Source organism: Sinocyclocheilus grahami, unplaced genomic scaffold, assembly GCF_001515645.1.
Source record: "Sinocyclocheilus grahami isolate Dianchi unplaced genomic scaffold, SAMN03320097.WGS_v1.1 scaffold635.1, whole genome shotgun sequence".
Classification (NCBI taxonomy): domain Eukaryota; kingdom Metazoa; phylum Chordata; class Actinopteri; order Cypriniformes; family Cyprinidae; genus Sinocyclocheilus; species Sinocyclocheilus grahami.
Window position 1 is genome coordinate 510879 of NW_015505814.1, and position 20047 is coordinate 530925.

Sequence of the window (20047 nt, forward strand, 5' to 3'; positions counted from 1 at the left end):
CTGAACTACTGCTGAAGCGATGTTCCGTTTACTACAAAAATAGCGTATACGACTGATATAAAACAAATCGTTTATTTCGGTTTTATATTTAAATAAAATAGTTTAAATAATAAACTACTGAATTTAATTATTCACAACAAAAGCGAGAGTCTGCAGCGAGTACATTTTGCGAGTACGCTAGAGGAATAAAGGGGAATTCCCTCTCGGTTTACTCATTTCCTTTCTTTCTTTTTTGGAGGCCTATACAAATATTAAGGGGAAAAACTATATTAGAAATAGCAGAAGTGGTATAAAATTCATGGCACATTCATATAACAATAAGGAAGCTGGTTGTCGCTGACACAAGAACATGCTAGATTCGATTGCAATTGTCATGAAGTATTTTGAAACCTGGTCGAATAATGAGGGTAACATGAAATATGTATAATTATTCACTTGAACTCTGTCGGATCTGAATATGGCGATATTTGATATCTAGGACACTGCGTGATAGGATCCGCCTCCTCGTTTGTTTCACTTCTTACAAAAGAGGAATTGTTCCTTATTGAAGGTTTCCCCCCCATGCAAAGATTATATGGTTATACAAGAGGTCTGTCTCTAGTTGCTTCACACTTGAATCATTTTAAACATGCAGATATTTGAGCTGAACGTGAGGAATTAGATCGTCACAATTCAAGTAAGTACATGATAAAAGATCCAACATGTGCTATTCAACTGCTGCCATATTGGTTCACGTGTAGCATCATGGTACCAGTTTTAGAAGAAAAGAATCTTAACCATTGTAAGTATAACTTATATTAAAGTTAGAAGATTGTTTCTTTAATAACGGTAGGCTAGTGGCTAGTTGTTTAAACTTAAATGAGTAGTATCTCTCATCTCTGTACATTTGGGGAAATATGAAATGTTATGTATTTAAAGTTTAATGTATATGTGATGCATTTAAATGACTTTTCAGTAGCAAAATATAACTTGTTCTGACTTAACAGAAAATAGTAGTAGTAAATTACTGATATGACAACTTGGCCCAACCAGACAGAGAATAGAAAATAAATACACATATCCTGAAGTTTTAATTTTTGGTTAAATATTGTGACTAGCCCTGGTCTTCTTTATATCTTTTCCAGCAAATTGTATTGTCTGTAAACTCATACTGTGTATGAAATATTGTTGTCAACGATATTATGTTTATTACAGCTTGACTTGGGGAAAAAATAGGAAGGAAGGAAAATATATGGAACTGATGAAACTCATATTGTTGCCCTTGTTCTGCATATGCTTTCATGGCCACTGTGCAGACACTGCATATCCACACAAGTCAGCATGTACGATTGAGAATGCCGAAGCAGACTGCAGTCATATGAATCTGGATGCAGTTCCAACGGACTTACCCAAAAATATCACCACATTGGATGTGTCTCACAATAGACTTAAAACTCTGTCTTCTCTGCATTTGTACTCGAATCTGGTGACTATAGATGCCAGCTACAACTCTTTAACTGCCATAGAAAAGGATCTATGTCTTTCTCTGCCACACCTGCAAATTCTTAATGTGCAACACAATGAAGTGTATTTGATAAGTGAGAAAGACCTGAAAAACTGTTTTCGTTTAACAAGACTTGACCTGTCTGACAACAGACTGAAGCTAAATGGAGAGCCTTTCTCTGTTCTAAAGGTATGTTTATGAAGACATTTTTATTAAATATTCAATGTGAATATTAAATGCAATCAAAAGTTCGAGGTGTCTTTTAGCATGATTCAATTCGGTTATTTCCTCTCTATGTAGAGTTTGACATGGTTGGATGTATCTCGAAACAAACTGAAATCAGCTAAACTGGGCACACAACCTCAGCTGCCAAACCTGATCACCCTTGTTCTCTCTGGAAATGAAATCTCTGTACTGCAAAAGAATGACTTCTCATTCCTCAGTAATTCTTCTGCATTTCGGGTTCTGATACTCTCGTCTCTGTCTCTTAAAAAGGTAAGAAGAACAGAAAGTAACACATGTCTGGTTACTTTCACTGACAGCACATGAGAATCTCTATTAAAAATCCTTTCAGAATTTCAAATTCTACCATGTGTGTTTGCCACAGCGTGTGTTTACTTGCATCTACCCTTATCTTTCTTGGAAAGCCGTTAGGACTGTGTTTCTATCTTTGGTGCTCAGACAATTGGACTTTGCTGTGATGTTTTCATGATGATGTAATATTGAATAACTTTTCTCTCTGATTACTGACATGACCTGAAAACAGGCTAACTTATGAAACTTGTGTAGCATTAGATTATCAAACAAATGCAACTGGAATTAAACTTTTAAATAAATGGCAGTCAATTGGTATGTTTATATGCATTTTTTAAAAGTTCAGTGTTCAATGTCATATCATCAAGGTGTTGTTTCTTAAACCTGGCTCTATCGTTCTCACTCCAGCAAACTTTTGTCTTTTTTTTCAATTGTTTTGATAAACTAGGTGGAGAATGGCTGTTTCCAGGCTATTGCTAAACTTTCTGACTTACTCCTGGATTACTGCAAGATCAGCCTTCAGTTTACCACCAGTCTTTGTGAAGAACTTGCTGGCACAGCTTTGCGAAACCTTTCCCTTAAGAACACTCAACAGGTGACACTCTCAAACACGACTTTCCAAGGTCTAGAGAAGACTAACATCACAGTGCTCGACCTCAGCAGCAACACAATGTCGAAGATTGCTGAAGGCGCCTTTCAGTGGCTTCCCCGACTGGAAATTTTATCCCTGGAGCATAACGCTCTTAGACACCTAACTAAGGACACTTTCCGTGGATTGGGAAACCTGAGGCAGCTTAACCTGCAGAAAGCACTGATTAAGAGTCATACATCATCCTTACCATTCATTGAAGACTTTTCTTTCCACCATTTAGTCCAATTAGAGCATCTATGCATGGCAAATACTGCATTCCGAGAGATAACAGAGCATATCTTTTCTGGACTTCTGAACCTGAAGACACTGGATTTGAGTTGGAGCATCACAGGGTTGAAGATGGTCACAAACAGAACATTCGCTGCTTTGCAAGAATCTCCACTCCTTCAGACTCTTAATCTTACTGCCATGAGTATCAACAAGTTGGCACCTGGGGCCTTCTCAAGTTTGGGCAACCTCACGACACTCGTACTTGGTCACAATTTCATTAATCAGCAGTTGAAAGGAGATGAGTTAGAGGGCCTCTCTAACATTAAAGAGATTGACATGTCTTTAAACCAGCAAAGCATTTCCCTTACCAATACGTCATTCATCCACGTCCCAACGTTAAGGACTCTAAAGCTCGGCCGTGCCCTAAAAGGGACCCTAGCTATGGAAGCATCTCCATTCAGGCCACTTGTCAACCTCACATTTCTAGATCTCAGTAATAACAATATTGCAAACATAAATGCTTGCTTGCTGAAAGGACTCTATCATCTGAAAGTGCTGAAAATGCAGCACAACAACTTGGCTAGGTTGTGGAAGACGGCCAACCCAGGTGGTCCAGTGTTGTTCCTCCAGGATGCCACAAAACTGTCTGTCCTGGATCTGGATTACAATGGTTTAGATGAGATTCCACTCAATGCTTTGCGCGGCCTCTTGGAGTTGCGTGAGCTAAGTCTCCATGGTAATCTCTTGGATCAGCTGCATGCCTCTGTTTTTGATGACCTACAGTCTTTAAAGTATTTGCATCTTCAAAAGAACCTTATAACCTCTGTCCAACATGTCACATTTGGTGTGCCGCTGTCCAACCTGACAGAACTTTACATGGACCACAACCCCTTTGACTGCACCTGCGAGAGCATCCTGTGGTTCTCTGAGTGGCTTAACTCTACCAATGCCAGCATTCCTGGATTCCCTCAAAGTTACAGCTGCAACACCCCAAATGCCTACTTTAACCGCTCCGTCATGGCCTTTGACCCATTGTCCTGCAAGGATATGACACCTTTTAAGGCACTGTACATTTTAAGTAGCACAGCAGTGTTAATGTTGTTATTCACAGCTTTCCTGATACACTTCCAGGGATGGAGAATCCAGTTCTTCTGGAACATAATGGTAAACCGTATGCTGGCATCACTGGAGGATGAAAGCATTACTGAAGGTAGATATGCATATGATGCATATATCATCCACAGTGTTGAGGACAGACCATGGGTGGAAAGAAGCTTACTCCCCTTAGAGGATGAAAAATTCAATTTTTTTCTTGAAGACAGAGATGCAATACCTGGTTTTTCTCAACTCGACACCATTGTTGAAAACATGGGACAATCTAGGAAAATCCTTTTTGTTATTACAGAAATGCTTCTAAATGATCCATGGTGTAGGCAGTAAGTAAAATTGTCCTTATTATCTATAACTGATTCAAAAAGGCTTTCTACAATTACATTTAGTGACCATTATTAAAATGCAAACCACTGACCAGTTTAGGGTCTTTAAGGTGTAGATTCAGATCCTCAAAGAAACACCTCATATATGCTTCCTTTTCTGCAAGTTACTGAAATGCACAGGTGTTTTAGCGAATTCAAGTTCAATTCAGAAGTGTTTACACTCTCTCTTTCTTCCACTCTGCAGGTTCAAAGCCCATCATGCACTTCACCAGGTAATGGAGGACAATCGTGACTCGCTGATTCTGATTTTTTTGCAAGATGTAACTGATTACAGTCTGAACCGCTCTCTGCATCTTCGCTGTGGCATGTTGAAACCTCACTGTATCCTCTACTGGCCGCTACACAGGGAACGAATCCCAGCTTTCCATCAGAAACTCCGCTCAGCATTAGCCTCTACCAACAAGGTCAACTAGAAATTATTTTTTCACTATTTGTACTGCAGTCTTGGATTCTCTGTTCCATCACTTTCAATTTCTTAACACATTTACATTTCAAAAGAATTTGCAGGTGAGATTAGGTAGAGTGCTGCTTCCTAGCAAACACCACCTGCCAGACATGACATCCAATGGCCTTTGCAAGGATGCTACCAAATGTGACTTGGCAAATTATTTTAAATATTTTAAATATTTAGAAGTTTCGCTACCTTTTTTTATACCCTATTTAGTAATTGCAATACCATAATCCCATGGCGACTCCCAACTAGATACTTGACCAGACGCAATAGGGCCCACTCTTTCTAAGGTACTGGCTTTTTCACATATTATTTTTTATGCCCAAAGAGATCATTTCAGTCACATTTAATTTAATCTGACCTTTTGCTGGCCACTGATAAAAAGAGTAATATATATTTGGGAATCACTTTTGAAAATCAAATCTGTTAAAACTACATGAGGATCACTATATTTAAAAATAATAATAATAATTTATTATTTCCTCCATTTTTAATAGTTTTTAGTCAAACAATACTGTACAGTGGCGCAGTATACGTTTTTTTTTTTTTAAGGTTAAGCAGCTTTGGCATGTTCTCACAGGTATTAATTATTTAATTGTTTCTGCCTGAGATGGGGTAATTGGTACAAACTGATGATAAATGTTGCACTTTTCTAACGTTTTCTAAATTCTGTGTTAATGCTAAACAGTGTAAATTACATATGCTTGAGTATTTAAGAATTGAAATCTTTTGTACAATGCAGCCATCCAGTTGTCATTTCTTTAACCAGATGAAAACTTTTTGAACTATTTTTTGCATTTTTTCTTTGTACTGTATAGCGGCTAGTTGCCACCTTTTACTGAATATGTCTTAGGGTAGGTTTTTATTTTTTGAAAGTCTAATTCTATAGGCAGATGCTTTACAAAAATGCTATTGAAAATGTAGTAGTTATTGAGAACATTGTAGTTACTGTGATATTACCAGTCTCCCATATAATGTCTAAATAATAATAATAATAATAATAATAATAAAAATCTAAAATATCAGCATTACAGAAGTCTTTCTGATTTTTTTTTTCATGAAACATTAAATAAAGGAAAATTGTGATCAAATGCTTGTGCAGCATAAACAAACAAAAGTCATGGTGCGTATTTGAAAATCTAAGCACATCCCATGGCTTTAGAGGGATGTACTACACATTTTCAAGTCCTCATTTAACAGGCGAGGAGCTCCTAAAACCACTACACACTACAGATCTAACTAAACGTAATCAACATGCGAGTTGCTGAACTGTTGAACGGATCGGAGGTTTTTGTCTCACTTCTACTTTTTCTGACTTTCATAACATATCAGCTGCTTAAAGATTACATGCACAAATGGAGAGAACTGAAACCCGTCCCTGGGATTAGTCCAACTTACCCCTTTTTAGGAAACGCGCTCAACTTTAAGTCTAATGGAAGAGGTAAGTACTAAAAATATTTCTAATACAGGGTATAATAATAAAGATTTAAGGTATTATATTTTAGCAAGTTTTGTTTATGACAACTATATTGTATTTTACAATTTATGATAAACATAATATACATAAGTATGTATGATGTAGGCTATCCGTACAGTAACTACGTTGATTTCAGATTCAAATAGTAACTACGTTAATTTTGGGTGAGAACCCCCCCCCACACACGATTCAGTCTGTTGTCTGTCCTTGGTGACCCAAAAGGACATTTGCATGCACTCAATGCCTCCCTCTCCCGCGGAGCTGAATAATTGCACCTCCAAACGTCGTATCCTGGTAACCTAGAGATTTATTTTGCCCCACTTTTTGGAGGACTCTTTGAAGTGATAGTATAACCCACCCTAACTTCACTGCACGTTGTGTTTTATATGCACGCACACATTTATAGGCCTAGATAAATACACATTACACTCTGTCAAAATTTTAATAGGGCCTACAATATTTAGACGCATCCTTTAATTCAGACGCCTCTTCAAAGTTGCTAAATAAAGCCAAAACCCTCAACCATGTTCTTAAATATGTCTCAACACGAAAATAGAGTGAAAATGTGCAATTGTGAATGTATAAACTGCTGACATAAAGCCTGCCTTGAAGTACTTTCTTAAAGTCCCCCTGTAGTGAAAATCAAGTTTTTATGTTGTTTATTTGTCTATGTGGTGTTTTTAATATGCTTTTAGACAAACCATGTGCCAATCTATTAATCAACACCATTGCTGAGTATTTCCTCCTTAAAACTGTAGTTTCCCAAAGGCTGACCCAGAAATATGGTTTGAAACAGCCCTTGGTTTGCTACGTCACAAACCAATAACCAATCACGTCAAGGGATCGATTCCTATCACTAGCATGCAAAATATACCAATACCAGCACAAAACCAAAAATAAATCAGAGCAAAAACCCATGAAGCTGTGGTTTAATGTGAATTTAGAACCGCTAACTTGCATTATAACCCATGGCAACAGTGTAAAAGTAGCCCGGAGTCAGACGCACCTCTCCCACACGCGTATGCTCGCGGGCGCGAATTAACAATCACAAACGGCAGCATTCGAGTCTTCAAGGCATTTTAGGACACAACATCATCAAGTAAGTAACTTTAACGAATATTACAGTATTCACTGTAGTTGTCCGCTAGTAAAAACATAGTTTTATCAGTCATTATCCGTGCATGCCATTGTTTTGCGGTTACTACAGTTCAGTGGATCAGGAGGCGCTGGCTGGTGTGACTGAGTGGAGGCGGGACTAACTTGCATATTCATAGATCTGCGTATAGTAAATGAGGCAAGGGTGTAGAGTTACATTCAAGCTATTTTAAGGCATGAGAAAATTATTTTCACAAGAAAAAACATTTAAATATGTCATTTTGATGATCAAAGATAAGTTTTAAGGGATAAAATATTTGAATACAGGGTGACTTTAAGAGTTTTCTTGTCGTATGTCTGCTCTCATTCTCACACTTATTACATCCGAGTACAAAAAGATGACCTCTGGTATTTGGATATTCAAATAATAGAATCATAATGCTATCATTTAATGCCCTACTGAACACCACATTTTCATGACTCAAATAAAGCTTCACAAATCAGATTTTTATCTTATTCTATTAACTCATATGTAAACATTCGTTATGTAAACTCTTAAAGTAGCCTACTTTTCCTTTGTCCAGTGACTATTCTGAGAAATAACACGCCCACAAACACACCTGCCACGCGCGCCCATCAAACAGCTAAAACGCGCGCTCTGGTGTCAGTTTTGTAACAATAAATTTAAACAATAAATGTTTTTTTATAGAAATACTGGAATTATATTATCACATGTCAGGTCAACACCGGATTGTGTAGCCTACAATGGATTTCCAATTATCCAAACGCGTTATATAATTTAAGTGTCCATACATCTCTGATAAACTGTAAAACAAGGAGCAAGATCAGTAACTGCACGCAATGAATATATGAGTTCTCAGTTGTTTATGTGTGACTTACAACTTGCGATATAGATTGATTAAGCAGTCTACAGTAGCCTATGTGCAAACAGCCTAGGGCAGGGGTGTCCAAACTCGGTCCTGGAGGGCCGGTGTCCTGAAGAGTTTAGCTCCAACCCCAATTAAACACACCTGAACCAGCTAATCTTATAGGCATACTAGAAACTTAAAGGCAGGTGTGTTGAGGCAAGTTGGAGCTAAACTCTGCAGGACACCGGCCCTCCAGGACCGAGTTTGGGCACCCCTGGCCTAGGCCTATACATTGTTATAAATAAATAAATAAAAATCCAAACATAAACACACCAAACTTAAATTAACCATTTCAGAGATTTTGCAATTCTTTAGTAAATTCATTGGGTTGTAGCTGCACTTGTCAGGGTTATCCAAAGTCCAGCAGCAAATTCATTATGAAACACCGGAGAGCTGATAGAGACACTCGCATCGCCGTGAGTCTGGCTGGTAGGATGGTCGCGATCGTCGGTGTGTACGTTTGGGTTCGTAGCCACGACGGTTTGCATTATTCTTTTGACATATATCACATATGAGCTGCAAAAAAAACTACCTGCACAACTGGAAAGAACTGAAGCCCATCTCTGGCATTGGAAACACAAATCCGTTCATTGGGAACGCGCTGCAGTTAAAATCGAACGCTGGAGGTGAGAATAGCTTTTTTTCTCTCTACCCTTACGACGTTTGCCTGGTAAAATCTGCTCAATAAATATAAAATACACGTACAACGTAGCCTATACATGATACTATTTCAAAATAAATGACTTTAGTCAAACGAATAATTGATAAGAAAAAAAGTAAAGCAATGAAAGTGTACTACTAACACATTATAACATATAATTCCTTTAAAGTACATTTGTAATTGTTGTATACCTATCAATGCAGTTTTAATACATGATAATAATTGAAATAATACAGAGAGTATTGCATTTTTAAAATCAACTTTTTACACCTTAGGACAGGGGTGTCCAAATCAAGTTCCTGGAGGGCCACTATCCAGCAGAGTTTAGCTTTAACCTAGAGTTAAGCTTTACTCACCTGAACCAGCTAATCAAGGTCTTCAGACTTGCTAGAAACTTCCAGGCAAGTGTGTTGGAGTGAAACTCTGCAGGACAGTGGCCCTCAGGAGCAGGATTGGACACCCCTGCCTTAGGACTATTAAAAAATTAGACAACTCAAATTGTATAAGAAATAATGACCAGTCACAACACTCAAAATGTAAAGTTTCCCCTCACCATATTTCCTGGGACTAGGTGTCTAATTTTTACACTGGTGAATATTTTGTATATGCAAAAACTGGACTTACACGAACCATAGTTGAAAACAATATTGTTGACACATATAGATTCCTATGTGGCAACTATCCCCTGTCTCTATAAATTGTAACATACAAACTTAATGTCCATGTTACTGTGAACAATGTCAGTTGTATTGGACTTAAAGTAACCTTTCATTTAAGAACAAAAGTTGAAAACTCTCTTTCAGATTTCTTTTGTCAGGTGGTTGGCTACACAAAAGAATTCTGGAATTCTCCTCTGTTTAAATTATGGATTGGACCTGTGCCATTTCTCATCTTATACCATGCTGAGACTATTGAGGTATTGTCCACTTGCATATAGACTGAAAAACATGCACACTCATCTGTTATGATCAGGGTCTTTGGCCTAGTATTAGTATATTTCACAGTATGAGTGGATGTTTGAAGATCAAGATAACCTTGGTGAGTGAACTTACTGTATCTCACAGCACCACAAAATAGAGGACTGTGCATTAAATATAAGAAAAATATAATATATGAATGTTATCTATGTACAAAGAAATACATAAGGTATTAAATATTAGAAGAACATATGTAAAAAGAGAATATACATAGAGTATTAAAATCCAATGCCATGCCAGTGTAATGCAAGTCCAATGTCCAATGAAAGTGTTAATAAAGTCCAAAGTCCAATGCAAGTGTAAGTAAAGCAAGATTCAGTGTTCCAAAGACATATAGTATCAACAACAGGATAAGGAAATGTTTAAGCAGACTGAAGACTTTGGTGGTGATAGTCAAGTAGTTAAAGTTCTAGATCAGAAGAATGTCTCGGGTTAGGCATGTAACCATGGTTCCCCGAGGGGACCGGTGTCTGAAGTCAAGTCAAGTCAAGTTTATTTGTACAGCGCTTTTCACGATACAAATCATTGCAAAGCAACTTTACAGCAAATTAAGTTTCTACACTATTTAGTGGTAGCTTATCTGTGGTGACTGTCAGTTAATGTACATATGGCAGAAATGTACGGAGAAATATGTGTGAAGTATGTGTGAAACAACTCCAATCCCATTGGCCCACGTATCCCGTGACATCACAGGTGGGTGGCCAGAACTATAAGAGAGCACCTGCCGAATACATCACCAATTTAGCTGTCTGAAGGAGATGTGAAAACAGGCAAGCCCTAAGCATGGCGAGGGGACTCAGCATCTCATTCCCTCTCGGGGAACCATAGTTACATGCGTAACCTGTGACGTTCCCCTTCTCCGAGGGAACTCACACTGTGTCCTCTAGTGGACACTTTGGGGAACGGAATGCCCACTCAGCCATGCCACGGTGCATGCCTGTTCACCTGGTGAGAGAGCAACAAAGGAAGCGACAGATATACACTGAACCTTCCTTCAGAAAGGGGGCAAGCCACTGACGCCTGGGGCCACTAACATAACTCGTAAAAATGGGGAACCCATGCCAATCAGGAGGGACATCCCATTAATCAAGCTAAGAACACAGCTATCCTCAGAAGGTTAAGTTACAATAAGCCAAAGCAGGATGCAGGGCCCAAGGAGAGACCGGACCTTCAGTCAATGGTTCGCCAACAAGCGAAACACATAAGAACAACATCAGTCCAGCCTCGAGCCCAATGTAAGCATTGTCTCTTAGAGCTCACCTGTCTCAGTGCCCAACTCCTAAAGAGAGGAGGGGTGCGAGTGGCCATGCTAGTCTTTTGATCCTGCCTATTAGGGATGTGCCCGAATCCGAATACCATGTTCGGAAAGGAAATGACGTGTTCTATGGAACCCCTAAAGGGAATAAATATGAGATGGGAGGGAAAAGTATATTTCAATGCTTTCTCTCGCAATTATGTTGATGGGTAATTATACTGTATATAAATTGTGGGCATCAGGGAGCCGCTATTAATATGCAGGGGATTAACATCGCTTTTGAATGTGGCATTCGTGATCACACATACTCTTTGTGTATAATGCGGAGCGGCAGTAATTATCACACATTTTACAAGATTAGATGTTTGTCAGTGGTGCTCAGGATCTGCAAATCATTTGCCATCATTCTATCAGTCATCTCTCTTTACTCTGTTTATGTGGTATGTTAAATTTTTAGTAATGTAATGTAATAGGCTAACACTATCAAGAGGCTAATCGTGTCCCTTTAGTGGCTCCGTAGAACGCGTTATTTGTTTTCAGTGCCTTTCTGAATACAGATTCACAATTAGGGCACATCCCTGACATCCCTACCTATGATCCTCAGATCGAGACAGACCAGCCCCCTCAGAGGTTTAGAGGAAGACTTGGGACGGCAGGGAATGAACTTCCCAAAAGGCAGCAGACTGCGCCTTCGCCTCCCTTAACTTCATGACAAACCCTTGCCCTCATCTAAGTCTCTGAGTAAGTCAGCTTGGTAAGCTTGTAACACAGCCATTGTGTGCAAGGCTCCACCAGCTTGACCTGCCGTCACATACACCCTGCCATCCAGACACGGCCTTAAGTGGTCTTAAGTCTTAAAAGAAGACGACTCATCCTGGGAGAGAACATTCACGAGCATCCTCTCCACAGGGGGCATCTTTGCATATCTGCGCTCAGCAGCACCCTCAACATTATCATAATCCACATGCTAAAAAGATCCTGCCGAGCCGAACACTGTCCCATGATCTCACTAACCCCGTGTGGAGGTCGGGAAGAAAGGGGAGACTCATGGGGGAGGGGAGGTTATGATCAGCCAGAATGCGCTCGTCTAATCCACCACAGGTGGGCATCTGCCTTTCACATGAACAAACTAAATCAAGCCTCTTAGTGGCGTGCACCATTACTCCCAGCATTTCCCTGTATGCGGGACTGGAGTTAGGTTAGGAGGATTCAGTTCTCACACTATCATCGCCAACCACAACCACACCCTGACTCTCACTAGATGAGCCCAATATAGCGGAAGCTTTAAAAAGGTCCATACCCTTCTCAAACTTTTCTGCAATCTCGACCTGCGAACCTCGCGATCTGAGTCTTCGCTGTGCCTCAGCAGCAGCGGGAGCCGAAGCGCGAGACACAGATGCTTGTCTCTTATCCCACGAGAAGAGGGACAAATGCGAATGTAGCGTTCTCATTGAAAATCTCACATTCAGAGCCCTCGGGAATCAAACGCGCAAGCTCCTCACCAAGACACATAACGCATAGATCGAATGTGTCCTCAGGTGTCAGAAACCTCGAACACAGAGGCACACAGTTTCTAAAACGTTCACTTGCCTTGGTTTCTCCATAACACCTTCACATGCACTGTCAAACAAATGGCTCCTGAAGGCAACAAAAGTTGGTGGTGTGTTCGGCAGGTGCCCTCTTATACTTCCGTGCTACCACCTGTGATGTAATAGGCTATGTGGGCCAGTGGGTCTGGAGTTGTTTCACGTGTGCTTCAGACACCGATCCTGCTGGTGGCAGTCCCCATATTGTCCGCTAGAGGATGGAGCATGAGTTCCCTAGAAGGGGAACCATGATTTCACTTCATTTCAGTAGCCATTGTTGGCAAGTAGATTCAAAATGCTTACAGTAATGCAAGGAATAAAATACAGTAAACATCTAGCTAAACATATAGGGTTAGGGTTAGTCTAATGCCACAATCTTTAAGAAATCTAATGGTAAAAAGTGCATCAAAACGGTTGCAATATTCAAACATTTTACTTTGACATTTTTTACATTGCAAATATATCAATACTCAATACATCATCTAACCCTAGTGGTCACACTCATGTGATACAGTATTATGAAGTTTTACAAGTCCTCACTTTTCTGTTTTATATGTTGCTCTTGGCAAATCCTACCGCTTCTACAGACAGTGCTGAGTAACCCTGTTCACATGGACAAGGCCTACGCATACAAATTTCTGCACCCCTGGCTGGGAACAGGACTACTCACAAGGTAAACTCATTTAACAAATGCAACTTTTTTTAATTAAATTCAAGACAAGTCAAGCCAAAGTCTTAAATTCCCTTCTGACTTTCCTTCTGTTAGTACTGGGGATAAGTGGAGACGTAGACGTAAGATGTTGACCCCAACATTTAATTTCTCAATACTAACTGAGTTCCTGGAGGTGATGAATGAACAGGCGGAGGTGCTCATTGAGAAATTTGAGAAACAAGCTGGGAAAGGCCCTTTGAACTGCTTTAACCACATCACTCTCTGTGCCCTTGACATCATCTGTGGTTTGTGTGGTTTTCTGACTGCAATTTATCCTGTACACTTTAACATCCTTTACTGATAGTCTGATATGTGCAATTTAAGGGTAGATAAGGTACAAATACAAATGTTAAAGAGAACAATGGGTACCTTGAACAAGACACAACTTACCTTAGCGATATATAATTTCTGTCCGGAATGAAAACAAGGCTGTGAAAGATAGAGCTACAGTGTGTTCAGTGGATCGTACAACAAACCGATTGTACAAAATGTCTTTCCGAAAATAACTTTCAGTAGATGAGAATTCCGCAAAGCAGTTTTGAAAGTTGTGAGTTGTAAAAATTATGTGATTTTGGACCGTTATACAGTGCATGCCATTGTAAAGACTGTACTGTAAGTTTATACCTCACAGCCCTGTTTTCAACCGCATAAAATTCTAAACTAAAAGTCTATTGAAATAACTTTTGTTTGTGTGTTTATGGCGGTTTTGGTTTTTAGTGAAAGGATGGCAATGCAAACTTGATTGATGATGTGGAGCAAGTATCACATTTTAAAACAGAATTGTTACATTTCAGAGACTGCCATGGGAAAGAAGATCTATGCACAGAGCAACCATGACTCTGAGTATGTGCGCAGTGTGTACAGGCAAGTGCTTTTAACATTTACTAGTGTTAATATGACAGGGACATTTTTAGGGTGGATGCTAGACAGATATAAGGTTGTGCATCCGAGTACAAATCAATATTGGTTTGTAACTGCGCAAATGACTGTGTGTGTTTTACTAGCTTGTGAGTTAGCTTTTATTCCTAGGTGATGCTTGTTTAGATAGAGCAAAGGGCGTGCAACGGATGACTTTGTGTCTTTATAAAACAGTCTAGACTCTAGAGTCATGGTTATATTTAGTGTCATGAAAGTTTCAAAAAACTTCAAAATAATTCTAGCCAGAAATTATTGTGTACATATAACTAGTCAAGTTTCAAGTCAAGTCAAGTTTATTTGTACAGCGCTTTTCATGATACAATATACAACTAAAATGTTTTATATATATAATGGAAATTCTATCCAACTTCTTAATTCAAGGTAGCATGCTATTCCTTAAAGGACAACACTAAGATCAGTCATGCTTGCTGTTTAAATGTGCTCTTAAATGACTTAAATGAAACTTGAAAATATTCCATAGTCCATTGCTTTATTGCCCCCCCCCCCCTCTCTCTCTCTCTCTTTCTCACACACACACACACACACACACACAAGATACAAAATACAACAACAGCAAAAAACACAATAAGAATAGCAATAATGGAACATTTAAAAATAAAACATAATGGAGTATTGAAGCCCAACATCACTAATCACAAAACAAAAAGATATGTAAAAGTTCAAGGCTTTACAGACCATTAATAAATAATGAAGATGATATTTACTAACACTTGGCATTTCTTTTATTCTGATTGGTACAGGATGAGTGACATCATCACCAGGCGCCAGAGGATGCCCTGGTACTGGCCTGATTTTGTGTATAACTATTTTGGTGAAGGCAGAGAACACAACCGTAGTCTAAAGATCCTCCACTCCTTCACAGAGAGTGTGAGTGTTTATGTAATATCTGTCCACATTCATTCTGGTCAAGGCTGCATTCTGATTACCTGTGTGCTTTTTTTCTGTCATGCAGGTGATTAATGAGAGGGCGGAGTACATCACCTACGTTGAGTCTGACAGCGAATCAGATCAGGGGATGAGGAAAAGGCGGGCTTTCTTGGACATGCTGTTGAAAGCAACAGATGAGGATGGGAAAAAGTTAACTCACAAAGATATCCAGGAGGAAGTGGACACCTTTATGTTTGAGGTAGTATTACAATAATGAGTGATGGGAGGAACAATGCTTTATGAAATTATTCACTGTTTCAAAGTGCTCAAAGGCTGGCGGCACCTGCTGGTTAAAATAATAACTCATCATTGAGATTGTGAAAACTCATCTCAAACATATATATCATAATCACCATAATTATGTAAAGTATCATAAATACACCTCTTTAAAACCAATTACAAATGTTTTCAGAAATACCCTTAAATATTAATGTTCTGTCAAATTTGTGTTCTTTATTAATGTATAGTGCTTGTTTTTCTGTGTTATTAGGCAAGGCTTGGTAAACTAGGTCATTATCATCCACCTTTTCTGTATTATACACTTATTCAAATTTATTAAATTAAAAGAACCTACATAATAAAACTTAAATGGGTCATATGATGCGATTTCAAGTTTTCCTTTCTCTTTGGAGTGTTACAAGCTCTTGGTGCATAAAGGAGATCTGTAAAGTTGCAAAGACTAAAGTCTCAAATCCAAAGAGATATTCTTTATAAAAGTTAAGAGTCAGCCACACCTACCTAAAACGGCTCGTTCTAACACGCCCCCACATATCTAGGTCACTATGTGGATATATTAGCATAATGCAGCCCAAATGTGCACGCAAAGAAAGAAGGCGTGTTTTCAGGATCAATTATGACTGCTATGACAATCTGGCGCTTCTGAATCAGCGATTGTATGTATGTTTTGTTACTAGTTTAAGTATTTGCTATTGACTGTTCAAATGCGGAGTTTTGCGCAGCGCAGAGTAACGTGTCGTGTTTGAGAGAGGCGAGGCATAGAGGACCTACAATAGTGTACAGTATTTGAAAAATAATGAGTTTTTTAAACATTAAAGCATAACATACACAAAATAATGATCTTTAAAATAGCATCATATGACCCCTTTAAAACCATTAGACACTTTTCATGGGGTCACCAAACCAACGCCATCTAGCGGCGAATCACTAAAAATTCTAAAATGTTTTGAAACCAATGTTTGAAACGGCATGATGCAATAAAGCCTTGTTTGCTGAAATCAAGTAACTTGACAAGTTCGATACATCCAAACGAAATAAAAGATTTGCAAATGTTTCGAAGCTTCATGAATCAGAGTTTCGAAAGCAGCCATCACTAACAATAGTTTCATTTTAGAGTGCTGTTATATCCTAATGGCGTGATTCCAATGAGCCTTTTCCCTTCATTTTTCAGGGTCATGATACGACAGCAGCTGCCATGAACTGGGCCATACACTTGTTAGGATCCCATCCTGAAGTCCAAAAAAAGGCACAACAAGAACTATTTGAGGTTTTTGGTATGTTAAGCCCACTTGTGGTTCATATTGTACAGTTATACACTGAGAATAAGGGTTTAAATCATTACTTTGTTGTGAGATAAAGAGCCTGAAACAGCTTGGAACTCATTTTGATAATTTTGCAATGCATGTGTGTGTCAGGCGAGTCAGAGAGGCCTATTAACACAGAGGATCTGAAGAAACTGCGTTATCTGGAGAGTGTGATAAAGGAGTCTCTGCGGCTCTTCCCCTCTGTTCCGTTTTTTGCCCGCACCATCTGTGAGGATACACAGATCAGTGAGTTCCTTATATTAGTCTGCTTGTCACATATTCATTCATTCTTTGGGTCATGCGCACATTGAGTAATGAGGTATTTTGTTAATTTATAAATTTTATAATTTATACAGTTATTTTATTTACAATGGATTTATACAGTTAATTTATACAGCTAATTTTTTCATCCATTTTGTTCTGTTCATTCATCAATTTCAGCAATAATTCACACACAAATAGGTCCAAACCCATATGACCTACTGTCTTCTGTGAATGATTTAATAATGTGCTGATAGCTGGTCACCCCCCAAAATATATTTTTTTATTATTTACTCACCCCAAATGTCATTGAAAATTCTACTGCTATGTTTTTGGAACACACACACACACACACACACACACACACACACACACACACACACACACACACACAAAACACCTTTAATCCCATTATGATTATAATGATTATTATTATTATTATCATAATCATTAATATTATTAAAGTCCCTTTTAAAGAAAACATTGGAATCAGGGATTGAAATTAACTTTTCACTCCCCAGCCAATTTGGTTACTAAAGTTAAGTTCCCGGCCATTCATAACTTCTACTAAAAAACTTCATAAAAAAAAGAAGAAGAAGAAATAAACCAACAGCTTGAGGCTGTCTACACTGGACGGGACAAAGCAACCGTTGCAAATCATTTTGTGTCAGTACTAGGGGTGTGCGATATTGACAAAAAAGAATATCTCAATATTTTCTGGAATTTTATCGATAAAGGTAATTAGACAATATTTTGCTGAGTGTGTTATTGTGCTGATATCTTAATGATTACCGTGGACAGCTGACTCTTAAAGTTTTTGATATATATTTCATATTCTGTGTGGTCAGTTCAGCAGTGATATAAATTAATCTTTTTCAATAAGTTTAAATTGATTTTTACCTTTTATGGGTATTTTTTACCTATAAAGTCATTTTTCTAAAATTGTGCATCATCTTTTGAGTCAACTTCTTACGTTTAATCAGTCAATTATAATAATAATACATTTAGGTTGTTACTAAACAAATGAAATCAGTATCAACAAAATTAATCTTTGCAGGAGTTGCATATGAAGTGGCATTTAGATCTATTTACACATGTTAATGCAGCTTAGAGGGACATGGAATGGTTTAACCTGCAGTTACAAAAGCATACATTTTGATATTTTAAACATGACATTTGGAATACTGACATTTGAAATTATTTAAAAAATGAAAAGATACTTTAAACGTAAAATTAAAACAATTAAAACTGCCTGTAGGTGGAAGCAAGTCACTGTCAAGTGAATCATTGCGATTGAACCGAATCATTTAAACGGTTGATTCATTCAGGAATGAAACACCGTCATGTTGCTCAGAGACACAAAACAGCGCTGTGGCAGTGTTTGAACTGATTTTTGTTGGCGAAATAGAGCAAAAACAGCCAATATGGTGTCTAAAATGTAAGTCTCTTGATATTAACTTATTGTTTATTGAACTGTTGTATAAAATCAATATCACATTTGTAACCATGCTGATTTTTTTTTAAACGGCACTCTTCGTGAATATCAAATCATATTGTGTGATATTGATTAACTATATGAAATTATATAATTATATACATTTTCTGCCCCTTGACAGTGTCAGAAATTCAGCATGATCAACGCACAGTGTGTTTGCTGCAACGATCTGCGTCTATTCAGCAGCCAATGAAATTGCAACATGAAATGACAAATTGATCCATGAGACAAGAGGTGCTAAAATTTCAATGCCATGGAGGCAAAAAAAAGTAGAAGGCATATTGGTATGTGGGATACCCATAAAGAACAAATTCTTGTTGAGTTGTGGCAGCAGAGGGCATGTTTGTACGATGTGTCTTCTAGCTGCTATCATGACCGCACCAAAAAGGACAAAGCATGGTGACAAATTGATCCATGAGACAAGAGGTGCTAAAATTTCAATGCCATGGAGGCAAAAAAAAGTAGAAGGCATATTGGTATGTGGGATACCCATAAAGAACAAATTCTTGTTGAGTTGTGGCAGCAGAGGGCATGTTTGTACGATGTGTCTTCTAGCTGCTATCATGACCGCACCAAAAAGGACATAGCATGGAAGGAGATAGCGGAGGAACTCCAGCTGCCAAGCTCCCTGTGCAAAACTGGGATCCCAAATTGTCCTCTTTTCTCGAGCCATGAGCAGGTCCATATTGCCCTCTTCTGCCGGCGCCTCTTCTTTGTTTCAGCGCACATGAAAGCACAACTGCCAAAGCGTGATCCGTCTTGATGTACCGGTATTTGTTTACCCTTGTTAGGACATTGCGCTGACATGTGCTGCAGCCGTCGCAGCCTACGATTCAATAGGTGTCTTCATCATACAGTCTACATGCTTGTCGTACCCAAGTTTAAACGATCCATGTCGCACAGCGTGATAAAGTAATGATCTTATAGGATTGCTAAAATCGTGCAGTATATCCCGGGCTTAAGAGAGTGAAATATAAGGTCAAATGCTGACAAACACAGAAACGGACACTCAATTACATTTTGACAGTACTGCTACCAAAGCGGGATTTCTGACTTTTTTCCATCGCTCTCTTTCTCCCTCTCTCATACACACATTTATATATTAGTATGGCACTTTACAAGATAATGATAAACTCTGGACACTACAGCACACAAATAACATTTTTAAGTACTTTTTAATTAATTTTTAAATAAGTCACAAATCACATTTTTTTAATGCCCGGTCAATTGTATATATTAGATAAACTGTAATATAACATCAAAGTAACCTTGGTTAATAGGTTAATAAAGGTTTATAAAATAAGTAATCTTTTCTAACGTAGGTGACGTCACTTCCTGTTTGTTGCTGCCGTGTGGTTTGAGTTTG

At 38.4% G+C, this 20047-nt stretch overlaps 2 protein-coding genes across 2 annotated transcripts in view; both read left to right on the plus strand.

Moving 5' to 3' along the window:
• Nucleotides 1-568: 568 nt before the first annotated feature.
• Nucleotides 569-5783, plus strand: tlr3 (toll-like receptor 3). Its single transcript, XM_016241827.1, has 5 exons — nt 569-676; nt 1195-1672; nt 1784-1978; nt 2466-4315; nt 4560-5783. The coding sequence occupies exons 2-5, from the start codon at nt 1232-1234 to the stop codon at nt 4786-4788; spliced, it is 2715 nt and encodes a 904-aa protein (XP_016097313.1). The 5' UTR covers nt 569-676; nt 1195-1231; the 3' UTR covers nt 4789-5783.
• A 257-nt stretch (nt 5784-6040) lies between these two features.
• The window catches only part of LOC107558204 (cytochrome P450 4V2-like), a 15239-nt gene continuing 1232 nt past the window's right edge, over nt 6041-20047 (plus strand). The window contains exons 1-9 of the mRNA XM_016241828.1: nt 6041-6267; nt 9792-9904; nt 13394-13479; nt 13573-13763; nt 14313-14382; nt 15198-15324; nt 15410-15583; nt 16793-16895; nt 17037-17171. Of these exons, the coding sequence (XP_016097314.1) occupies nt 6081-6267; nt 9792-9904; nt 13394-13479; nt 13573-13763; nt 14313-14382; nt 15198-15324; nt 15410-15583; nt 16793-16895; nt 17037-17171 (1186 nt within the window). The 5' untranslated portion in view covers nt 6041-6080. The remainder of the gene's footprint in view (nt 6268-9791; nt 9905-13393; nt 13480-13572; nt 13764-14312; nt 14383-15197; nt 15325-15409; nt 15584-16792; nt 16896-17036; nt 17172-20047) is intronic.

Coding starts and splice junctions, on each gene's coding strand:
- tlr3 (XM_016241827.1), top strand. CDS start 1,232: ATGGAACTGATGAAACTCATATTGTTGCCCTTGTTCTGCATATGCTTT. Junction 1,673..1,783: donor AGCCTTTCTCTGTTCTAAAG/GTATGTTTATGA, acceptor CTCTCTATGTAG/AGTTTGACATGGTTGGATGT. Junction 4,316..4,559: donor AATGATCCATGGTGTAGGCA/GTAAGTAAAATT, acceptor TCCACTCTGCAG/GTTCAAAGCCCATCATGCAC.